The sequence below is a fragment of the Protomyctophum bolini genome (genome assembly GCF_963924005.1).
Source record: "Protomyctophum bolini genome assembly, chromosome: 6".
In the NCBI taxonomy this organism is placed as follows: domain Eukaryota; kingdom Metazoa; phylum Chordata; class Actinopteri; order Myctophiformes; family Myctophidae; genus Protomyctophum; species Protomyctophum bolini.
The window spans coordinates 15,445,189-15,469,432 of NC_137867.1; the positions used below are offsets into that span (position 1 = coordinate 15,445,189).

The 24,244-nt window shown below is 44.0% G+C and overlaps 2 protein-coding genes across 3 annotated transcripts in view; one reads left to right on the forward strand and one right to left on the reverse strand.

Annotated features, from left to right (window-relative positions):
• The window catches only part of polb (polymerase (DNA directed), beta), a 205,665-nt gene that overhangs the window by 92,887 nt on the left and 88,534 nt on the right, over positions 1 to 24,244 (forward strand). The window lies entirely within an intron of this gene.
• cltcl1 (clathrin, heavy chain-like 1) overlaps positions 1,890 to 24,244 on the reverse strand; it is a 32,338-nt gene continuing 9,983 nt past the window's right edge. The window contains exons 3-32 of one of the 2 annotated variants that reach the window (XM_080766594.1): positions 23,353 to 23,621; positions 22,714 to 22,875; positions 22,297 to 22,410; positions 22,028 to 22,201; positions 21,669 to 21,866; positions 20,982 to 21,182; positions 19,012 to 19,164; positions 18,416 to 18,538; positions 17,507 to 17,644; positions 17,031 to 17,195; positions 16,680 to 16,860; positions 16,309 to 16,472; positions 16,045 to 16,170; positions 15,795 to 15,937; positions 15,445 to 15,679; positions 15,007 to 15,129; positions 14,588 to 14,733; positions 13,876 to 14,059; positions 12,394 to 12,586; positions 12,133 to 12,290; positions 11,838 to 12,002; positions 9,964 to 10,239; positions 9,079 to 9,228; positions 8,842 to 8,973; positions 8,631 to 8,741; positions 7,875 to 8,045; positions 6,528 to 6,749; positions 6,033 to 6,059; positions 2,858 to 2,933; positions 1,890 to 2,104 (exon numbers count right to left, since the gene is read on the reverse strand). In XM_080766594.1, the coding sequence (XP_080622720.1) occupies positions 1,983 to 2,104; positions 2,858 to 2,933; positions 6,033 to 6,059; positions 6,528 to 6,749; positions 7,875 to 8,045; positions 8,631 to 8,741; positions 8,842 to 8,973; positions 9,079 to 9,228; positions 9,964 to 10,239; positions 11,838 to 12,002; positions 12,133 to 12,290; positions 12,394 to 12,586; positions 13,876 to 14,059; positions 14,588 to 14,733; positions 15,007 to 15,129; positions 15,445 to 15,679; positions 15,795 to 15,937; positions 16,045 to 16,170; positions 16,309 to 16,472; positions 16,680 to 16,860; positions 17,031 to 17,195; positions 17,507 to 17,644; positions 18,416 to 18,538; positions 19,012 to 19,164; positions 20,982 to 21,182; positions 21,669 to 21,866; positions 22,028 to 22,201; positions 22,297 to 22,410; positions 22,714 to 22,875; positions 23,353 to 23,621 (4,802 nt within the window). In that variant the 3' untranslated portion in view covers positions 1,890 to 1,982. The remainder of the gene's footprint in view (positions 2,105 to 2,857; positions 2,934 to 6,032; positions 6,060 to 6,527; positions 6,750 to 7,874; positions 8,046 to 8,630; positions 8,742 to 8,841; positions 8,974 to 9,078; positions 9,229 to 9,963; positions 10,240 to 11,837; positions 12,003 to 12,132; positions 12,291 to 12,393; positions 12,587 to 13,875; positions 14,060 to 14,587; positions 14,734 to 15,006; positions 15,130 to 15,444; positions 15,680 to 15,794; positions 15,938 to 16,044; positions 16,171 to 16,308; positions 16,473 to 16,679; positions 16,861 to 17,030; positions 17,196 to 17,506; positions 17,645 to 18,415; positions 18,539 to 19,011; positions 19,165 to 20,981; positions 21,183 to 21,668; positions 21,867 to 22,027; positions 22,202 to 22,296; positions 22,411 to 22,713; positions 22,876 to 23,352; positions 23,622 to 24,244) is intronic. The other variant, XM_080766595.1, reaches the window with a different exon arrangement.

The following is a 24,244-nucleotide window of genomic DNA, read 5'->3' on the forward strand; positions in this document are numbered from 1 at the left end:
CATTGCTTTTTTATTTTGAAGACTACAACAATACACTATAGACAATACATATGGTATGGTAGTTCCATAATATTTGACTTCTTTGATTAGTTAGGTATTTCAACATATCTTAAATTATACACTTTCAGTACAATAATGCTTTTTTTTCTGAACAACTGGCACCAGGATGTAAGTGAGTTACCTTACCCTACATTTCATCGCCTCAAATGTGTTTGCTATTGGACTTTGTGACCATTCTGTTAGTGAGGTGAGAAAGTTTTCAAAGTACATCACTTGAAACTTTTTTTCTTTTCTTGACACAATAGTTAATACTTGAAATAGTCGCGATATAGTAACATGAAAATTGTGCTCCTGGTCGCAGCATTATAGTTTGGCAGCACATGCACAGACAACAGCATATAGCGGTTTTTTGTTGTTTTTTTCCCTCGTCATTTCACCTCATGTTTCATCCTCAAGTCACAATTATCGCATTCGCAAACCTCCAGGTTTACCAGGATCCCATATTATGGAGGTCAGTGGTTGGTGGACCACAGCGTCAGCGCCCACTCTGATGTGGCAAAAGGTTACAGCTGCAGGGGAGGCAGATCAGGCAGGATCTCTCAAGTTTGGTGGCACATACCAGTACACAGTCTCTCTCACTCACACAGTCTCTCTCACTCTCACACACACGCATGCCGTCTCTCTCTGTCACACACATGCAGTCTCTCTCTCTCTCACACAGTCACACACACATGCAGTCTCTCTCTCACACACATGCAGTCTCTCTCACAGACACACACATGCAGTCTCTCTCTCTCTCTCTGTCAGACACACACATGCAGTCTCTCTCTCTCACACGCAGTCTCTCTCACACACACACACACACACACACACACACACACACACACACACACACACACACACACACACACACACGCAGTGTCTCTCTCTCTCTCACACACACACATGCAGTGTCTCTCACACACTCACACACACACACACACACACACACACACACACAGTACCGTAACCTTAAGGGTGCTCTATACTTATCCAAGTATAAATCAGGCTTCAGAAACTAGCGTTCTTAATTTGTATACAGTGTTGCCTTTTTAAAACACTTGGTACCTGTTGTTAAACGACAAAAGGAAAAAATAAACTATTGCACAGTAACTGTCTTTAGAGTTTGATCCGAGACAGTTGTGGAACAAAGATGTACCATATTCACACAATGCCAATTTTGCCCTTACTGTACTGTATGTCATACACCCAAGTATAAGCAAAATGGCTGTCGTGTGAATATGGTCATTGACCCAGTTATGCCACCTCCTCTATTAATATAAGGCCTTTAGCAGTGCTTCGGGATGGAGGGAGGAAGCACCGGTTCCATTCAACACCCCCAACCTCCCTCCCCCTTTGACTCCTCAAAAACAAAGTCTCTTCTTCAGTGCTGTATCTCTATGCAACAAAAAAATGTTACAATAAAAATCAAAACAATAAACGATAGATGAAAACAGCTGCTTTATGGTTAATAATAGTCTACATGGAACAGCGATAGGGTAGAGAAAGTGGTTTGATGGAACAGAATGTTGTCCCAGTGATGCACAAGACTTTCTCTAGGAGCTAAGAGCAGACTTCATGCTGTGTAATGAGGTGACATGGTCAAGAGTTCATCAACACGGAGGGATCTGATGGCCTTGATGCCACCCATCTCTATTGAAGAAACACTGGATAGAGGGAGAGGAGGGGGTAATGTGGAAGCAGTTTCTATGAGTCTCGGTGGGTGAACAAGTGGAGTGGTGGTTGCGTCAGAGAGGTTACTCCGTAGTCATGTGGCAGAGGGCGTGGCGGTTTCCTTGGGAATGAATGCTGGGCGTGGTGGTGGTGGGGTATCAGGGGTCTCTGTTCTGTGGGTGGGCCGCCATGAGATCCAGAGCAGCATGATTAGGTGTGGTTCAGGTCAGGAAAGTTAAACGGAGGGGGGTGGGGGGGAAGTAACAGGTCTACATGTTGAAGCCATAAGCAGGCTGAGCAGGGTAGGCTGGGGCAGCGTACCCATAACCTGGATACACCGGCTGAGGAGTCACTACTGGACTGGTGCCCCCGGTCAACATCAGCTGCTGACCTGTGTGCAGACAGAGACATACAGCACAAATGTATAGAGTTCACAAAATTAAACATTGTGTGTCACTATTTCCACTAAGTTCCATCTGCCTATTTGTGACTGAGCGACAACAACAACCGCCCTGTCAACTTCCTATTCTTTCAGTATGATTTAATGACCACTGCCTAATGACCACTGCCTCAAAATCCTCCAGATGTCCAGGGGAAGGTGGAGGACAGTAATCTTCCACCGAAAAAGTTATCACTTTACAATGTCTTTGTGAGGATTACCTTGCCTGATTGATGTAGCTACAGCAATTTCAAACGACCAAAAATGGTGAGCAAATTTGTGAGAACAGGAAGACAAATTGGTGGTATCATAGATTAACCACATTATATATTACTATACATTGACCGGAGACCCCAGGGGTCTATACTAGGTCCCCTACTTTGTTTCTTTGACACTGAACATCTTTGGCAGAACGGGTTGGGTTACAATGTGTTGCAAGCTTGCAGATCCACTCATTTCACCATTATGAAATGCCCAGAAAAGAGATCGATCGGGTTCAAGTGGTTAGAATAATGAATTTCATTTTATCTTCAAAAAAGTAAGAGATAGGATCATTTAAATGTTAATTTGACTGCAATTAGTGGAACACCATCTACTTCAGGTCAATCGATGTCAGTTCACCCTGGATCATGACAAATTGAGGTGGATAGCGTTTTTGGAGATGTGTTTAACAATGCAATGAACAGTCACTGTGTCTGGACATACCAAATACTATAGGCTGAGGCTCCGTCACCTCATCTTCAGTTTTCCTTTGGCTTTCCGTTTCCTCCAGTTTGTCCACCTGAAAAAGGTGGAGTGAGAACAGAAGTTGGTCAGAAGCAGCACAATGTACAGTGCATGGACTTGAAATGTGTTCAGCAGAAACTTGTACCTCCAAAACCTTTTAGGAATTGTTTGGAAATGTATGGATGGTCCAAATTAATTCAGAATGCATATTTCACAATTTTGCATGGGTATGTGGAGATGCAGAGAATAATGTGTTCCATCAAGTATGATACAAAACAATAAAATAAAAACATTCACAATTGGAGGTACAAAGATTTAGCTGGGCAAAGAATATATATATATATATACTTCTTAATGATGAATATTTATTCTGTTTTTACAACAACTATGTATTATTATGGTAAAGGACCACAATTTTACCTTCCCAGACTTTAGTATACACTTTATACAGTACATACATACGTCATAAGACATATCATATTAGCTAACTTTCATCATTCAATACACATACGTTACTGAGGTAGAAGATGCCATGCGTTTTGGTGAGGGTCTCTATTGTAGCTTTCAGTACAGGTGAGAGGCCATATAACCACTGAAGCCCTATACAGTACACTGTACACTAAAATGACCGGAGTAGCTAGGGTTCATGACGTCCTTATTCAGTGAAAACAGCAGATCTTCGAGCTCACAACTTGTAGAACTGCTATTTTCATGACATTTGGTTTGGTGGGAAAAAAAAAAAAAAAAAAAAGAGGGGACCAAATAGAGACCCCTGGGGGACCCTGATCAATGATGTGCAGGGATATATAGGGTTTAAGTGGTAAAGAACCGTATTGTCTTTTCACACTCAAAAGCAAGGATCATCGGGGTGGAGGTGTGGGGGGGGGGGGGGTGCTACATAAAATACCATGTCATTGTGTTTTCATTGAAGAGAAGCTTAGTACATGCATGTAGGCTGTTGCTACAAATTCAGCCACTCACAATCCCATATCAATAAACCAACGGTCATAGCTTACACATGCTTCCATTACATGGCTATGAGCAAGTCCCCCTTACAGTTCCATTGAGAGTAAATACCTGTATCACTGGGTTAAAAGCAAGCTACAAATTCACCAACTCTTGTGTTGCTCAGAAATTTGTGTGATGCATTTGAAGTAACATAGGGTTTTTCCAGGACTTGGTGCAAAAGGATTTTCAGGCATGGTGCATTAATAGTGGAAATGGCAACACAGAAAACGAAATAAAAGTTAGCAAGGTTTCTGATGCAAGTCAAATTCGTTACTTGAAAAGTGGTTCAGCTGAATTTACATATTTGTTTCTAGTGTAATGTTCAATATAATAAAAAAAAGAACAGTCAAACCAGTTTGTTAAACACCTGACAAATAAATAGATTATATTTTGGCAGGCTTTCTGTACATTAATACAGAATGGCAAGGATTCTTAAAGTAAATATCAGGAGTAGTATAATGCAAATGTATAAATCCTATTCTACATAGTATGTAAAACATCATTGGGAAACGTTGCCAATTAAGCTGCCAGCTGACAGGGGGTCTTGGTTTTAAGACCTGCATGTTAGTGGTACCGTCTCAGTGTTAAACTAGATCTAGAAGTAGTAAAATGGGTCGTCAGTGTTGGTATTCTTCAAGGGCTGCAGTGACAAGTTTGGACCTGAGCAGTTTCACTAAAGATTTACATTATGGAACGAGGTGGCTTGCCTGTGGAAAAAAGAAATTCAATGGATATGATGTACGTAATGCGTAAATAAATGGATAGAAGATCAACAGAGAGAGAAAATGTGAGGACCCTGCAGCCCTTGAAGGAAGTAGTAGTGGGCCTACATGGATTTAGTGAACAGCCATTTTATACTGCCCATCGTGTTAACCTGGAATTAGCAACCTGGGGATGCATCGAAGATGTCCACAGTGGCTACCTCTCCTTGTACACTTCATCTCACAGTGCTCTGAGAACAAAGTGTCTACCACTGGGTTTCTTCAAAAACCCATCTATCTGGACATCTTGTGTCAGAGCAAATGTTGGAGTAGCAGTCAAGGAGAGGACCAAAACAATGCCAATCAAACACCAAGATGCAGCCCCAAGACTGAGGGGTTAGAGGGGAAAAGGGTGTACCGTTAGGTTGGTACGGGCTACTCCTGGTCCAGAGGAAATGCACAGCACACAGGCTTTAGTTCTGGCCATGTACAGTACAGTGTTCGTATCGGTACAGGCTTTAGTTCCGACATACGATAAGTCCGACTGTCATTAGACCGACAACCTAGACCCTAACCTAACCCCAACGCATTGTCGGGAGCGACGGGTGATTTCCGCATGTCGGACCTTTGTCGGATAAGTGCGCACCCCTGTTCGTATTGAGGTTCTCACAGGTACTCAGGCCTTCAAACTTGCTCATGTATTTCAGACTATATCCCTCAGTCAGTGGACACAAATGTAATACTTGGGAGGACCCTGCAATCTACCCAAGCCCACGGCTTGACTGCATTTCACTTCACATGTGATCAGTGAAAAAAAATATTCTGAAATTGGTAAGCTTAGCTGCAAGAGGCTACACAATGTACATTAGGCTACACATATACGGTAAATTATGACAGTAATAACTATAACTTTGCTGCCTAGCACAGACTAGTGAGCCATTTCAAGTGCATCAGTAACTCTCACATCTGCAGCATGCATCTTCTTGCTTCAAAAAAGCCATTAACAGGTGGCTTATGTATTCCATCACATGATTAATTGGCTGCTTAATTTTAATGAACCTATTCTTCACTTTTTCTTTTAAGTCAAGCATGGTTGCCTCATCTGTCAAAAGCATTTTAACGCCAAGTAGTTTGATCATAATTTAAAATAGTAAATGTAGTGAACCCAACCCCAAAAATAATGATGTGACGCTCACCCCCACCTCAGGATAATTGGAACACACTCAAACGCACGCATGAATTTATCCCAAAGTCTGCTGTGTTGGTCCAGAACAAAGGCTTGTACATGCTACAGCTCTCCGGGACTGGAACTAGCCCCTCAGCTAACGTTAGGGCCTATTGAAGTCTACAGTCCATGCTAGGTTCCTACATCAGAAACCTAAGGGATAAGTTACAACAGAACCAGACGGAACACAAAAAGAGAAATAAGAAATAGGGCCAGAGACCGTCACCTTCTCTGCAAACGCATCAACCTGGAAAAGAACCCACAGAGATGCCCTTGTCATCTCACATGTCTACAGGTGAAACAGCACAGGAAGTCATGAAGGTCTCGTTTTAGGAGGAGGCATGGGGTAATGCTTCTAAACATCACTTCTTCTCAGGCTAAGATAGACCTCATCATCATACGGAACACAACATGTTTACTTATTATTAAAATGTACTATTTTTCAATACATACAGAGACAGAGTGAGAAAACTGTCCTCTCACCTGTGGAATATCTACAGCAAACCAATCATCCGAGAAGAACGGTTCAATATGTCACACAGAAAAAGCAATCAAAGTTAATTCTAATGTGCCTTTCCTCTTCCGAGTACAATAACCTCAAAAGGAATCTGAACATTTCAATTCTGCTTCAAGTGAGACTTAACTGGCTATGAATCTTCTCAGAAATTAACCAAGACAAAACAGAAGTGTCTTGTTTTGGCACTGAAATGCTAACCTTGGTGAGGTACTCTCTCATAACCTGGATGAAGTATGGCATGGCAAAGTCCATGATGTTGTGCCTCCAGGCCAGCTCCATCACCACATCCGGATGGAGCAGGTCATAGGAGGCAAACAGGCAGGCAGCAAAGCACTCCTTCCTGTCCTCCTCCAGGAACCATTGCAGCAGAGTCTCTGCCAGCTCTGCATCCTTGGATTCTGCAGCATACAGCATGGCATCCTGGCAGACAGATACAAATATATAAATGGAATCTGCATGTACAGTACAGTCTGCATGTACAGGGGAAAACCCCTCTTTTCTGATCCTTCCCGGTATTTCTTCCTTTTCTTTTCTATTTGTATATTTCTTTATCCCACGATTTTGTAACCCATTTTTCACCCATGTGTCAATTATCTAATGTGATCCTGGGCTCTACACACCCTCCGCCAACCTGGGGAGAGCAACAGACTTGAACTCATGCTTCCTTCACACCCGACAGGGGGGAGTTTCCCGGGCACTGATGGCGCAGAGGAGAGGACACGCCGCCAGCGCCCACAGTGGGAATCGAGCCCAGGACCTATCTGTGAGGCGACAGCACTACCGACTGTGCCACCTTTTCTATTCCTCCCAAGAGGATCTCTGTTGTCCAGAGCATAGACAAAAAAAAGGTAGCTGTGCTTGCAAAGCACAGCGGAAGTTTGACAATCCTCCGCGTGCGTAACGGAAGGGGACGTTCGGTAGGCCAATCAGACAGGCAATTTAAACGTTTGTTTTTTCATGCCAATAAAGCTCCTTTGGATTTAATTGATAAGTCCTGGAAAAGACACGCTGTGATTGGCCAGTAGTCATTTAAGTGGCTTCTGCTTGACTTTCTCCTTATGCTGGAGACACATCGCTCCAATGAACTGCAGCGGCAAATTAGTCTATTTTTTTGAGTGGTGCAACCACTCCAAGGAACAGCAATGTCTGTGTTCACCTATGTGCCTACTGCTCATAACTTGTGTATCAGAGGAGATACTTTGTCTATACCGTCCCCAAAACCAATCAGTAGGTGTCAGCCGCGACAGCGACTATGAATTGGCATATTGACTAAATTAAGAGACACTATACAAATACAGTATTTAACAAGCACTATACAAATAGTGTTTAAGCACTATACAAATACATTTTAGTTTTATTTGCTTGATTGGTTAGTTATAGATAGTGCTTAAAAGTAGTGCATCTAAGTACCAAGATGAGCAACTGGTGAAGTGCATTACTATGAGCTGGTCGGTGTTTTGATGAAGATGAACAGTGCCATCTACAGGAGCAAGATGTAAATGACTAAGCAGAAGTGAATGGTATTGTTGGATGTGTATTGTGTACCTTGTAGAGTTTGTCCTTCTTGCAGAGCTCAACACTCTGTCTCCAGCGGTTGTTTCCCTTGTACAGGTAGGCGGCGATGCGTCGGAACTCAATCAACTCGTGCTTCTCTAACCTCTGCGCTAGGGCGATGGTGTCAAAGTTGTCATATGCGTCAATGGACGCTCTCAGTCCCTGTGAATGATGCAAACATACAAGCAGGAATTACGTTTTGGGCAGGCAAGATCATGTGTTAATTGTCGTCTCCCCGCGCACAATCGTAGCACTAAAGGTTTTCAAAGAGATATACCTGCCAGACGAGTAGGATACAAAGGCTGAAAGGCATGCATTTACATTCCAATGGGTGATTGAGGGTCGCGCTCTACCGCAACGGCCAATCAGCTGGCCATTAATAGTTCTCAGGTCTTGTTTTTGTCCTCTTTTTTTTCTCATTGTATGGATTTTGGCCAGGCCAGAAATGGATTTGGACAGGCTTATTGTAGATACGCCTCTGACATGAAGACAGGGAGATTGTGAATTTGTGTCTCTCATCCCAGGGAAGTTGGGAACCCAAGTTCCATTAGGACCCTGTGTCTAGCTCCCTCTAGTGGCCACAGGTAATCAGTGATGTGCTAGACATAGGACCTGACTGGAATACATATCACCTGATATCATCAACAAGTATCATAAATCTGAGCAACTCAATTAGTTACTCAGTTTCAATAAGTACCAGTGTACATTGTGATATATGAGGAGTGAAAGTCTAACTAACAGACACACCTGGTAATCCTCCTCCTCTGTCAGCAGGTTGTTGAGGGCCTCGTTCACTCCCTTGTTGTTGTGACTCTGGACAGACCTCAGATAAGGCTTCACCAACTTCAGCTGGTTGACCTGGACAAACAAAGCATAGCCTGTGTGTCACCTCATTTTGTCTTGCATACCGACTGTACAAAAGGAAAAGACACTTAAGAACAACGTTTCGAAAGATTACCTTGCTGAAAAAGTTGACGGCTCTACTATGGTCCAACCGCGGCGACAGTATAGCCAGCAGGTCGTTCAGGAGCAGGGGATGGTAGTCCAAGTAGAAAAAAAGGGCTTTGTAGTACAATTCTACATTGGCAACCTAAAAGAGAGAATGGTGAGTTTAGCATGGTGCAACAGCAAGATGGAGTCTGTGTATATAATATAACACTATGAGTCATAGAGTCATGGACATACACGACATTACCTTGGTGATAATGTCTTTGAACTGTCCCTCCTTCCATGCATCGGAGGGATGTGACATCATGGTGATGATGGCGTTGTCGAACTCCTCGTATTTGTCATAGAGGAAAACCAGCTCCGCCCACAAGTGAGACTGCTCTGCTGCACGGAGCACCTGATTGGTAAACCGGAGCAACACCATAGCAAAGTATCAGTATTCATCTTGATATGCAGAGGACACACACAGGCTTAGATCATTGCATATTCAACATAACATACACAGGTAACAACTGAATTAGAAAGGCTCTTGGTAAAGTGTTACGTTTATTGGTGTGTGTCAAATAATATAAGTGGAAATGTGAGTAGATTGCCCTCTACACTTGAAGTGCTAACTTTTGACCATTTTTGATCTGTAACAACACTACATATGCATGCAAACACACACACACACACACACACACACACACACACACACACACACAGCAACAACACAACATATGCATGCAAACACATGGTAACAAAACAAACGTAAATATTTATGTTTTTTTAAGTGTACAGGGATTTTTGATACCTGGTAGAGTAACAGAAGTTTTGAGATGCAAACACCAGGGTTCATCAATGCGTCCGTGGCTAATACTTGGTCTTGTTCATGGTAAAGTTTAGATTTTTTTTAATACACCATTATAATGTTATAATGAGACCCAATTACACTACTACTACAAAACCGTGGCATATTAGGAGTCGAACTAGTACTGCCAGACCTGTTATGGTCATTCAGGGCTAGCTCTTTATGTGTTTCTGGTAATATTATTGTCCACTCATTTTGTATGTCCGTGGCAAAAATGGAATTATGACAAAAGTGTCCACCACAAGACAGCAAAGCAACATAATATACATGCACAACACATACCTTAGGGATGTTGACTCTGGACCAGAAGAGCTCCAGGTGCTCCCTCATCTTCTGCGGTTTGAACTTGGAGTAGAGGATGGCCAGCTCAGTGAACATGCCCATGTGAGCCCTCTCCAGGCCCAGAGCCGCCTCCAGCAGGGCGATGAGCTCCTCGTAGTAGCCCCGGTCCTGGTAGTAACTGATCAGGTCCTCCAGTTCGTCAGCATGGATCACTATGTGGAGCCCACAGATCTGAGCCAGGCGGAACTCCTCGCCGTCCACACACGCAAAGCACACCTTACAGGGGCAGGGTGGAAGTCAATAAGTAGTTACGGTAAGTCTCCCAAGTTACAGTATGCTATAAACTGCACATGAGCCACCAAAAACTGTCCAATAATGTTCAAACCGTGTGCTCACACCAGCAGTAACAACAAACGACCAAGTAGCAGTCAGTCTTTCATTTCTAATGGTAGCTGGTCTACATTGAGGCGCGATACAACTGGCAACAAGAAAAAGTGTATGCAAATCTGCATCAAGCAACAGCCAATCAGAGTACAGATATGTTCAGCCATTAGAACCACTAGAGATGGGGTTCCCGCTGGCCTAGTGGTCCAGGCACATGTCACATATAGGCTCTGGGCTATCACTGTCAGCGCGTCACACGAGTGCCATTCATGACGACCTTTGCTGCATGTCTCTACCCTTCTCTCTCCCTCTTTCGTGTCATTCTTCACCAGTAAGTGTTGTTTGACTATCAGTTCTGTTATTGGATGGACCGTCTCTCTGGCTATGAGAGGGAAATCCATGACTACGCTGTCCGGGAGAGAAAAGTCTAAAAAGAAAGAACTATATTGCTGCTTCACGGATTTCAAAGCCAAGGGATGTTTTAGAGCCGACGAAACATAGTTCTGTGTGCGCATATCATGTAAACATAATGTGCTAAAATGTAAACATAACGTGCTTGCCTTGCATGCGTGTGTTGAACAGTTTGAAAGTGAAGTAATTCTATAAGCTACTGAAGCATCCAATTAAAAAGAAAATTGGTTGATTTTTATTTATACAATCATGCCGTTTGTTGTGCGAGAATGTATGTCAAACAGCTCATATGGCCTATAAGAAATATAGCATCTACAGTTACATGAAATACAGGGGTAGCGAGTGAGCGAGTGCAGCCAGGAGTGAGGAGTCTGTCAGTCCAGCCGGCTTGATTCCTCCGGAATCACGTATAATCCTCTCCTCCTCGCTTGGAGGCGGGACTAATATGCAATTGGAGTGCGCAAGTGTGGAAGTTGGGGTATTGGAATTTGGCTATTGAGTGTCTACTACTCTACTCTATACTTTCCTACGCAAGTTCTCTAGCATGAGCCAATATGTAGCCCACAACTCACCTATTAATGGCGATATATAAATAGGCCTGCCTTTAAGAAAATACAAAACATACTCCATGATGAAAATAGCAAAGGTGATGTAAATAACTACTTGGAAAGGCTTTTATTGTTGTGCAAAATATGCCATTTCAGCTGGATCTAGTGCTTAATACAGACAAGACCAACTCTAAGAATAGGCCACAAAATATCCCTTCAGTGGTCACTCTTGAGGGAAGTGAAATAGATAGAGGTTGTTAACTCCAAATAAATAATAAACAACCGAATAAATATCTGGGTATGATGATTGATGGCCCCTTCACTTTTGAGCAACATGTGCTGTACCTGGTGAAAAAGCTGAGGCTAAAAGTGTTTTTATTCCAAAAATAAGTTGTTGTTGAGTGGTGGCAACTCAGCTTACACACACATACACAATAAGCAGGTAATTTTGTGTGTGTGTGTGTGTGTGTGTGTGTGTGTGTGTTAGAGAGAGAGAGAGAGAGAGAGAGAGAGAGAGAGAGAGACAGATACCTCCTTCCATGTCCGTGTGCTGTTAGCTTTCCTAGCACTGTCAACCGCTGCTTGGTACTCTCCCAGGTGGACCAGCGTGGACGCCAGGCGAGCAAAGTTGGACACGTTGTTATACAGGAGCTTGGCAGCATCATACATTCCCTCCTCATAACACCTATCGCCCACCTGGTGAAAGAGAGCGAGAGAGAGATAGAGAGAATTAGAGTATGTATGTGCTCGTTAGTGAGTGTCCAGCATTCAAGTGAAGTGAAATGTGTCCATTTTCAAAGCACATAATCCAGTAGAGCAGCTCTACCTGCTGTATGTGTGCATTGTTGGGCCCGCTGATGAACTCTTCCAGCTCGGCCAAGCGGTTTGTTTTCGCCAAAGCAAAGATCAGCTCAGTCTCCACGTACGACTCCCTGGCTTTCTTCCGAGCCATCTGTAGGAACTTCACCAAATCTTCCCAGTTGTCTGCGGGAATAAGAAGAGCATGGGTGAACAAACTGAAGTGTGTACAAATATAAAAATAAATACAAAAACAACACTGTACAAATACCGCAGTGCAAAACCTTACTGTTCTTGCTGGCAGCATTGACCACCTCCATGTATGCGGAGGGGTCGTCAGCCTTGATGTACGAGTCGATGGCCTCCTTGACAAGGTCTCGTTGCAGCTGAGCCCTAGCCAGCTGGCTCCACACAGCAGGCTCATTGCAGCGCTCGGCAAACTCATAGGCTCGGTCCAAGTTGCTTATGTGCTCTATCAGTACCTAGGAAGTGGGGTGGTGGGTAGGGAATCCAGAATATAATCTCTCATATGCACTAGGGTTGCTACAGTTACCAGTGTTTGGCCATACACGTTTACATTACTTGCCCTATACCACCCCATGAGTTTTTCAAATAGAAATAAAAACCCATCAGAAGATGCTACAATACTTGAGTAGGATGATTGAAAGTGTCTGCAATTGCAGCACAGTAGGGAAGTCAGCTTTTACTTATCACATGAGGAGAGATGGTAGAGAAAGAAGGCTCTAGAGATGACTTTAGCCACTTACAACACAGCATCCATATTTTGGGCATACCATTATAGGCAAAACACTTTCCAAAAATGTTTTTAAAAAAAATGAAAATAGCAGATCTATAAGATCACATCACATCATAAGGCATTGCAAGCTTTTAGATCTGCTATTTATGCTATTTTTGAATAGTTAGGGTTACACAAGACTCTGGCGGAGAATTTTGTCTCAATGACAAATGTAAAAGCAGAGCTGTTGCTAATGATAATTATTTACACTGCTGGATTGCTGAAAATGACACCACCATTTCTCAATATAGAATGAACAGAACTCTGTCCTTCTGAAACTCCATATGGGCCCTGAACATTGCCATATGCAGCTAGTGAGGAAACTGTTTTTTTACTTTGCCCACATTTAAGCAGAGATTTTGTTGCAGTTGCGGTCTCATAGCCGGGTGAGATGGTGGGTGGTAATGGGGGAAGTGACTCACACTCATGGGAGTAGCTATACACACACAACACCAAAGAGAAAACCAGTAGAAAGAGTGTGAAATGGTTCATTGGCACAGACTTTGATTTAAACACCCAACAAAGGTGTTGTAAATATACATTTGTAGACAATAAAGTGCATGAGTGCTTAATTACAAAACGGTCTAATCAATTATTGTGTCTGAGAACTAACAGTAACACTCAGCATGATAGTGACATAACCTGCAATCTGTGTACAGGGACATTTATACACTTGTGGGATCTGTAGTTGCGAATGATATTGAGTTGGGAGCTCATATTCCAGGTTATGGATGGACTGGTATTTACTGTATTTCAGACATTGTTGCAATTACCTCTGCCAGGAGAGTCTAAGCCATTATGTAATGTCAAGTGTTACCAGTAACACTGGTTATATGTTTTTTTTTAACCAGTGAGAAATTCTCCTCACAGTAAAATAATTGCCGTCTTTGAGACATGCTATGTCCACGAGATGGTAAAAGGCTAGCAACTTGTCACATTCAGTGAAATGGGGAAAGACGCTTCCACGACCACTACCTGTATGGCGGAGGTGTTGACGTCGAACTTCTTGAAAATGGCAAAGGCTTCCTCAAAGAGTTCATTGCTGATGGCGATGTTCGCGATGTCTGGGGCATCGTAGTTGTCTAGTCTGTTTATGTATTCCATCACACGAGTGCGGTCCGCTTTGATGGCTGTCAAAATCAGCAGGTTTTGGAGGTTTCTAAATGTATACAGAAATAAAAAGATTGATAATTTGAAAAGAATCTTGAATTAACAATGAAGACTGTACCACAAACAGGAATGCATAATTCCATCACTAGAGTGGTCTATTGCAGTGGTTTGCAACCAGTGGTCCTTGAGGGGATTCCAGGTGGTCCCCAGAGTTTGGACCCTTATAGATCTTTAACTCTTTTAGAGTTTAAAATGAAACCAATGGCCCCTTATGGGTCCATTGGTTTCATTTTACACTCTCAAGAGTTAAATCATTGTTAAATATCTGCAGGCAGCAGCAGTTAATTTACAAGAAGTCTACACTAGAGAATGTAGATACCAATGTAGGTACCAACATCAATACAGCATGGATGGACAAAATCGTATCCAACAACGACAAAATATTCTTTAGTTTTGTGTCCGAGAGGCTAAATCTCATCAAATGGTGGTCCATGGCTCAAATACTGAATAAATAATGGACCTCAATATGAAAAAGGTTGAAAACCACTCGTCTATTGCAGTGCTACTTCTACTGCACCTGTGCTCGCTGAAGACAGAGTTGTCCAGTACAATCTTCTCCAGCAGCTCAATGAGCTCATTGGGCAGGTCTGCGGTCATGAAGGCCTTGACCGTCACAGACACCTCCTCTGGGTCCTGGGTCTCCGACAGGGCTGTCTGCACCACCTGAGACAGAACAATGAGAAGATAGTCAAGAGCCCCCAGGGGGAAGAACCTATTCAGTATCCCGTCTGCATTTCCTAGGGAATTTCAATGCTGTATATTCACCCAGCCCATCTCCCATTTGGCTACAGTGCTGGATGGTTATACTGTGTGTGTCAAAGGAGACTTTTTTCCTGTTTCTTTGCGTTCTTGTTCTTGTAATGCTGCGTTTCCTCCATTCTGTCCTGTAATTATTTTTAAACGTGACAACCAACACATGAACAGAGAAAAACAGACCTGATCAATGAGCTGTCTTCTGAAGGGGTTGTTCTCTTCCAGGACGTTTACCCATAGCTCCGGATCTTTCCGTCGCACCAGGTACCGAGCTTCGCTCTTGAACAGCGAGTTCTCATTGCACACCTAGAGCAGAAATAAACACAACACTACTTAATTGTTCCGAGGAATGGCCTCAGTTATGTATACATGAAAATTAAGATCTTGTTATAATGTCAGATAATCTAAACCAGTGGTTCTCAAAGTGGGATCTGGGGACCCTAAATTTGATAATACAGCATTACAACAATTTCTCCACTTTATCCATAAGTTATACGTTTCTTCTATTCTGGGTATCCCCCCTGGCACAAATCCTTTTCAGATGGGGGTCCTCGGCCAAATACATAACAATTTGGGGGTCCTTGACACAATTTTTTTTTTGGAATTCAGCCACACACACACCTTGATCAGGTCCAGGTCACACTGGCCTCTTTCATAGGCAACGCATGCCAGGTGGGGATCTCTCTTCTCGCAGTAGCGTCCCACTACAGCACTGTCGTAGAACGGGTTCTCCTTCAGGAAGCGCTCAGGTGTGTTGTTGCTGTCGATGTAGATCTTTGCCAGGGCATTGTGGGTGGCGGGCTCCTCGCAGCCTTCATGGATACGGGACTCCAGCCATGGCAGCAAGAGTTTTAACCTAAGAGAAGATTTGAATAATTCATCATTGATATGGTTTTCCTTTTTAGGTTGTTACATATATTCTGGACCAGGACAAAGCGAACCGTGTTGATTGGCTCGTCATTGTTCATCACCTGTTCCTCTTCTCCACCTCTGCCACAAGTTCATCAGTGGAAAATTGTCCTCGGACAACCATGATCAGGTTCTTAATGACGTCCTCAGCGCAGTCCACGTCCAACAGACCACCTATAACCACCGGCAGACGACTGGGGTTCACCTGGAAACCAAATCCCCAAATTAAACGAGACAAAACAAACCACTGTGTAACAAGAAAGCAGCCCAACAGTAAAGACATCATCAGAAAAGCAGTGGTTCTGATCTTACTTTCTGTACGTAGATTTCAATATACTTCTGCAGACTGTTACGGTAGAGGTAGAGGACCAGGTCATGGACAAAGTCAAATCGGTCACACACAATGATGAGAGGGAGCTGGTCTGTGAGCTTTGCTTCCTGATTGGATGACAAACGCATAAGGTGTCCGTGTTATCCAATTAATGGCCACGTTGTACGTGTACATCATTCATATTAGCTTTCTGTGACACACATTTTTGGGACTGATCATTATGAATAATGACTGCAACTTCTTACCTTAAGGAAGTTTTTGACCTTCTCTGGCTCGTAGCAGTTGCTCTCTCGGCAGATTCTCTCCACCTCTTTGATCTGGCCTGTCTTACAAGCTGCCTGGATGTATTTAAAGTGAACGTCAGCTTCCTGGCTAAAGTTCACAATCGACCCCAGGAAGTAAAACAAGCCTTGAACAGAAAGGAGTAAGTCAGGGGAGATTGGCATCAGTTACATCTTGCATTATCATATGAGACAAGTTGTTTTAAAAGAACCACTGAGTGAGAATGAATGAACATCACCCGGTTGTACATACAATTATGACTTGTTCAGCCCTAAGGCTCAGACCAACCGCAAACGCCTGTCTTTCCCCCCCTTTAGATTTAGGTAGCGCCTACCTTCGTAACTCTTGAACGACTCAAATAACTCCACCAGTGTCTGTGTGCCCAGCTGCTCATGATATTTCGTTGCGACCTGGACAGAAAGCTGCAAGTTCTGCCTTATATTAGCCGCCAGCATGGCCCTGAGGCACTCCACCGAGTCTTCTACTGACAGAGAGCCAAAGAAGTTCACCAGCCACTGGAGGGAGGTATAAATGAAAACATTACTTATTTAGTAAAAGAAGAAAGGAAGAAGACAAGAGACAACGGCAGAAACAGAGCAACAGACGGAGAGATCATTTAAGAACAATGTCATCCTATTAAAAGAGTGAAGAAATGACTTGCACGAACACAAACACAGTAGCATACCTCAGGGTTGAGCAGATGCGTGTGTACCACAGCTCGTTTTATATCATACAGGTCAGTGTAGTGTTCCAGAGCTCTCTGTAGCAGACCAGCCTTCTCACACAGCTGAGCGATGTGGGGACGGTCGTAGTGGGTGAACATCTGGTTCCCAAGAATTGCATCAGCTACCTAGAGACACACACACACACACACACACACACACACACACACACACACACACACACACACACACACACACACACACACACACACACACACACACACACACACACACACACACACACACACACACACACACACACACACACACACACACACACACACACACACACACACACACACACACACACACACACACACACACACACACACACACACACACACACACACACACACACACACACACACACGTGATCAGAGCAGTTGTTGCCAATTGTTAGCGTTGAGGCAAGACATTATTGAAAGAATGTCCAGTATACCTGAGGGGCGTGTATGAGGTTCATCTCCAGTAAACGTGTCTGCAGGTGTCCCTCTGCTGGCCGGTTGTTCTTCAGAGCATCCAACAGGAAGGAGGTGCACTGCTGGATAAGACTCCCCTCCATGAAAACATCCACTATCTACCAGGAAGGGCAAAGAGAAAGGAGAAAGCTTGATGAAATGATTCAATTGCAGATGTTTTATGAGCCCTATCCAGTCTGTTTATCTCACTCCATAAAGACTATTAGCCACTTAAACCCTACACTTAGTATATCGGATTCCCAAGGGCTCTATACTAGGACCCATTCCATTTTACTCTACACTAGACATCGTTGACGAAAATTGTCAGTCTAAAAGCTCACAACTTGTATTACTGCCATTTTCGCTGATTGTTAGCCCCAGAATAAGGATGCTAGGGTTAGGAATCAGAGGTCTGGGACCCAGATGTTGCAATGCTTTGGGTTTTAATGACTATAAAGGTCACAGCTGAGAGAAGCCAGTGCTGCTTAGGACAGCATCAGGTCAGGTTTCCTGGTTAGGATCAAGACTGAGCACAGAGATGTGGTGTGGCTTTAAAAGGAGGAGGCAGTCGCCAAGTCAGTGAATTCCAGGCATCGCTGGCACATCTGGAATAACACAGAGGACGGCTCCCACTCTGGGGAACCGTGATTGTGTGCGTTTTGAAAGGAGGGTACATGTAGGAGTAGTGTTTCATGTCAAGGAGGGAGTGAGTGAGTGAGTGAGTGAGTGAGTGAGTGAGTGAGTGAGTGAGTGGCTGGTTGATGTTGGCGTGCATGTATGTGTGTGTTCACCTGGTTGATGTTGGCGTGCGTGTGTGTTCACCTGGTTGATGTTGGCGTGCATGTATGTGTGTGTTCACCTGGTTGATGTTGGCGTGCATGTGTGTTCACCTGGTTGATGTTGGCCAGAGGTTCCTCATCTTGGACCAGCATTTGGGCAAATTGTAGACCTTGCTCTGGACTGACCCGCATCACGTTCCTCAACAAAAACACCCAGTCTGGAGTGTAGCCCACCTGCAGCAAACCATATAAAACATCATGCTGTTAACACATTCTGGACTGAGGTAGATTAAAAAACCCATGTTTCTATGTCAGTGGTCCTCAACCTTTTTCATGTCAAGGACCCCCAGAATTATCTCTATTGGGCCAAGGACCCCCATCTCAAAATATGTAGTTTCAGGGACCCCCCCAGAGGCCAATATTTTAGTTAAAAATGTGCACTCTGAAATATATAATTAAAGATTTGTGCCACATTTTCACGACTTTTCAAAAATAGAAGACCTACAAGTTCGTAGCGTGCCACTCGGTGGCGTGCTATGAGCTTGTAGATCTGCTATTTTTCAATAGCTAAAGTAGAACAGAATGCTTGAAACACCAAGAGGGGTTCCCGCCCAGAATGGGTATGGACAAATGAGTAAAGCTGAACCAATAAGTCTTCCACCAATGCTAGGCAAAACGGGGAAGTGCTGAGATCCGTATATAATTACCTTTTTGGCATAGAGGACAATCTTCTGGAACTGGCCGGTCTCAGCAAAGCACTGGATGACCTTGTTGGGGACGTTGGCTCTGAGATAAACACTAAGGGCCAGGGTTGGGTCTGAAGCTTTGACCAAGTCCCCTAGCTCCTCTGAACACTCCAGCTATAGCACGGAAACACAATCACATGTTCAACAGAGCTGCACAATAGCTAGATTGAACAAGGTAACAAAGTATGACGATGGTATATATACACTTGTTATATACTTCCAGTTCTGCTTATGAAAAGAGCTTGTGTGTTAACAAAACAAAAATACAAATGGATAAAAATGAATACAGTAAAAGAATGCACAACAAGAAGGCATGTTACTGAATACTTTGCAATTACAGAAGTGTAGGGATATGGAACACGTGATGATATTGAATACTTATAGTCCATAACTGGTGTGATGACGCATTTAAAGTGTTTTTTCAGGTCTACATTTGAGGCACATCCACATTAACACATTGACTCAGTGCCGCCTGCTGGACGAAGGTGGTATGGCGCCTTGCGCTGGGGAATTCCACTGTGATGCGCTTCCGTTTTAGGCTTCCATCTTGAATGCTAAATTAATGCTACCGAGCTAAAATGAGGTCCATACTAGCTCTAGAAAATGCCAATGTTCCTATCGCGCTCAACGGATAATCAGAAAAGACCTCCGAACATCGCCGATCTGTTCAACACCATGGACAGCGCTTTAGTTTCCGAGGCAAAAGCCTGCAAAGACGCGGCCTAAAACAGGAGCCAGTGTGGTTGAGTGAAAACAAACGGGTGCAGGAGGGGCCCTAGCAACCGTGCATAGCAACCAGAGAGGTTCAAAGAATGAAACACAGCGAGGCAATGTTCTAGCGATATTAAACGCCTTAAGACGAGTCTGCTCGTCATGCGTAACCAGCACATGGTGCAAAATGAACTAGAAATGCACTCTGTCGAGCCATGAGTGACCTACTTGTGTGCGAGTAGAGCGAGCAACTTATGCGCAGTGCTTGACCGCTCCGTTTGGCGCCCCGGCTCTCCACCGCCAACTACTGCGGACTCTGTCACGTCACCCAACTCAAATCCCTGTCGCTCACCCCAGGCAAGGCCCAGGTCATCGTGACATCACATCAGACCCTTGCCCCCATATATGGTGCCAGCCAGGTCATTGTGATTTATTGGTCAAAGTTCATCCCATGCCAAAGCGACTCGCCCAGCAGTCTGACGTCACCCAGGCGGATGCGTGCACACGCCGATCATCCCCAGCAGTACGACCTCCACAATCTCACGGAGGAGACTGCCGACGAGCGGCACTGGCGAACGGCGAGTTGAAGTGCCGAACAGTCAAAGGACAGGAGGAGCCAGGATTTGAAATGCCGACCTGCTCTACCTCCTGAGCCACAGCCTCCTCACACAGCATGTTACATACATCAACCAACCATGTAATAACACAACATGGATTGCCAATAACAGAGTGGTTAAGGTGCATACCACATAGCCTTTGATGACTGACAGTGAGTTCCAGGTTCGATTCCCCAGCCCAAACAGACCTTTGACGCATGTCACTCCCTGACTCTCTCTTCCTTCCCATTTCCTGTCTTTCTACACTGTAATATCAATCAAGGCAGAACATCCTCTCAAAATATCTTTAAGAAATATATTAAATAATAGCAACATATTTATGTTACTGCACGTCATGGGGAAAAAAGCTATATTATCGCAGATACCGTTCAGCCCTTCCTGGGAATGATTGTGCCCCACACTGTTGTTTCGTTTTAAATATTTTCTGGGGGATTTTCCACCTTTATTAAAATAGTACAGTCGAGTGAGACAGGAAATAGGGAGAGTGCGAGACGGGGAGTGACGCGCAGCAAAGGTCACTCGCCACTCGCTGTCAGGCTACATTAGCGCCTATGTGGTTATGCACCTTAACCACTGTTGTTTTACCCACCACTCCGTTCCTACCTTGTCCTCCTTCAGCCACTTCTCCAGCAACTGCTTGCGTCCCTGCTGTAGGACAGGCCTGCACAGCTCCAGAGACTCAAACTTGTTTAGCTGGCCCTGATCCAATAGAATGCCAAAGTACTGCAGCAGAGGAGAGGCCTGGCCCGGCTGGGCGGGAACACTCTGGAACTTACGAATTGTCTCCGCCGTACGCAGGATACCCTGGAGGGACGATTGAAGCAGCGAGAAGGGAGGAATTTAATGTAGGGGTCGGCATGCAAGTGCAACGCAACTGTTGCACTACTGTAGCTGTAGTAAAGGAAGTAAATGATGTGCGCATGCGCAAAACATGTCCAGGAGCGCTGAACAAGGCGTTGCCTAGCAACGGGAGCTGTCAAAAATGGATTACAGCGATCCCGTTTTAGATCATTAAAAAGGACCTAAAGACACCTATACAAACTCAGCACCCCACAGTTATTTATTGAGAGGACGTGTGGCCACGTCTTAAGCACAAAATAGTAAAAATAGGCAAAGAAGTTTAGGGATAAGGGGTTTAGCGGTGACAAAAATAGAGCCCTTGGTGTATAGGGGGAAAAGAACGGGATTAAGTATTTAGGATTCAAGCAGTTAAGGGGGTATTTGTCAAATGTTTCATGTTTATAGCATTACAAAGTATTCAGAGGAATGGAGATATGTGGGACACCATACCTTGGGTGCGGAAGCAGCAACCTTAGCAGCCTCTGAGTAAGATCCTTGGGCAAACAGGGTGTTGAACTTCCTGGCAAACAATTCCTCAGCGCCAGCCAGGTTTGATCTCACAGCCATCCTCAAGCCCAGGTCTGGATTTTGCAGGACATTTGTGGCATAGTTGACAATATTCTCTTCTTCCACACACACTGACAACACCTAGAAAGTGATATAAATTAAAATAACTAATTTCCAATAGTATAGAACTGTCCAAATTCCAGTCCAGTTTTGCCACGAATGGAATAGCAAGACAAATTTGTAAACACTGGCTCTCAACACCAGGCCCTTCGTTGTCTAGCAGCTAGACACTAGCTTCTCACCTGTCCCTTCTTGTTGACTCCAATTATTCCAGAGGTGGGTTCATGGGGAGCGGTTACAAAGATGGTCTCTGCACTGATCCTGTTCATATAGATGCACACTCCAGACTCTAGGTCATACAGGTGGATGTAGCCATACTTTGTGATCAAGTATATGACACCGTGCTTCGTACCAATCTAAGAAACATCAGAGAGAGACAATTGGAGTAAAATGTCAGCCAATGTCAATTGAACCGATATTCAAGTAGGAATTCTAGAGGGTCCTTCCTTACCTGCATGGCTACAGGGAAGTCTGTTTGGGCCTCTGGAGGGAAGAACACATCCACTGCTTTCTTAGTGAATGGCTGGTTTCCTGCAGCTGGCTGACCCACCTCAATGATATGCAACTGAGAGAAAAATGAAGAATTCATACACATGAACAAACAGCCAAGGTAGACAGGACAACCACAACAAGGACAACGTGAGTCTGAAAGGCAGCCGCAATACACACTATGAGAATAGATTATAATACAGTGTACATTTTTGGTTGAAAACGTAAGGGAACTTGGGGACTGTTGAACTTTCATTCGAATCTGTGGTGAAAGTCAGGGATTTCTCTTTTGAAAAACAACAAAGAACACCACAGAGTTACACTGACACGACAAAAAACACAAATGAGAATGCAGGTAGAATCTCAACAGCCCCCTCACCTTGCCCCCAGCCTGAGAACGCACAGCGAAACAGAATAATGTGGAAGGTTTGTCGTTGCCTTCCACCTTAAACTCCCCAAAGGCCGCAGCATGACCCTCGATGGGCTGAGAGACCTTTCTGTCCACGGAGTACAGCTGCATTGCTCCAACCACGCGGTTTTGCTGCAGGACAGATTTACGAGAAAAAAGTTAGTATTAAAACATGGGGATAAAAATGTGTTGCAGCCAGAGAACATTATTGTCGACTTTATACCGGAGATGATGTCCATAAACATGCTCCACACAGATGACGTTCCAACTAGTTTGCATTTCACTTTGCTAAGAAGCCTCCATGGTGTTCAGCAGGGCAGTGTGCTTGAAATTGACTGTTAATGTTAAACGTGGCTCATTCAATATGCAAGAACAGACAATATGGATTTCGTAATTACAATGCATAAGTCTCATTTTAAAACCAAAAGGTTAAAGAGTTTAATATAATAATAGAAAGCTGGTCGTCGGGACCTCACAGGTTCATCCATTTCAAATGGACCAACCGAGACCCGTGGGCCGGGGCAATTGAAACCAGTCTGACCCGTGCCTGAGAGACAAGTCAATAATTTTGGACCCGACCCCGGTTCTCGGTTCGGCTCTTTTTCATACCTGCGCAGAGATCCCTATCAGCAGTAGCCACTTCTGTTGCTCGTCAGTTCTGTAGTTGATGATCTGACATCCCGCCAGACTGGCGTGCCGATCGAACACCTTGGTGGGCTGCGAGTCCCCCTCCATGCTCCAGTGGTAGACCGCTGCGTCGGTGACGAGGGCCACTGTGTTGACCGAGATCCACTTCCAGAACATGACCTCCTCCGTCATGGCATGAGCCTTCATCTTGCTCTTCATCTCAATGTTGAAGATCTGCAGAGTCTTAGCAGCTGATGACAAAGGGAGGCACAGATGGGCCGTGATGAGGTGCGACAGAGAGAGAGCAACAGTTTCATTGCATCGAACAGTTGTACATTGGCCAAAGGGTCACGTGTAGGGGGTGTAAATGTCTGATTTCACCACGATTCATTTCAATACAGAATTATTCCTAAAAATGCAATGAATTCACAAAATGTTACTGGATTTAATCGATACATCACGATGCATCATTTTGGGCCACAAAATATCGATTCTAACATTGCAATGCAAATCGCCGAAGATTAGTCAGTCACAGGGCATCAACATCTCCTCTGAATAAGCTACTATGTCACACATAGTCACGTCTAATCATGTGTACAGTATGTAATACATAAACCCCGTTTTTAGTGTATTGTCCCTGCCAAATAAACGCAAAACAAAAGTAATTACGAAATGCACAGTAAACCCTTGTACATGAATATGTATTCCAGAGGTTGTGTTCTATACTACTTATAACAAAGAAAAAGAAAAAAGGTGACACTATATGGCCTGTCGCCAATAAAACATTTAATAAGAATAAAAATAAAATGTGGAGGTAATGAGCCCTTGACATTAATTTTAATCACTGTATTTGTTTGTGAGCTAATACTGATCA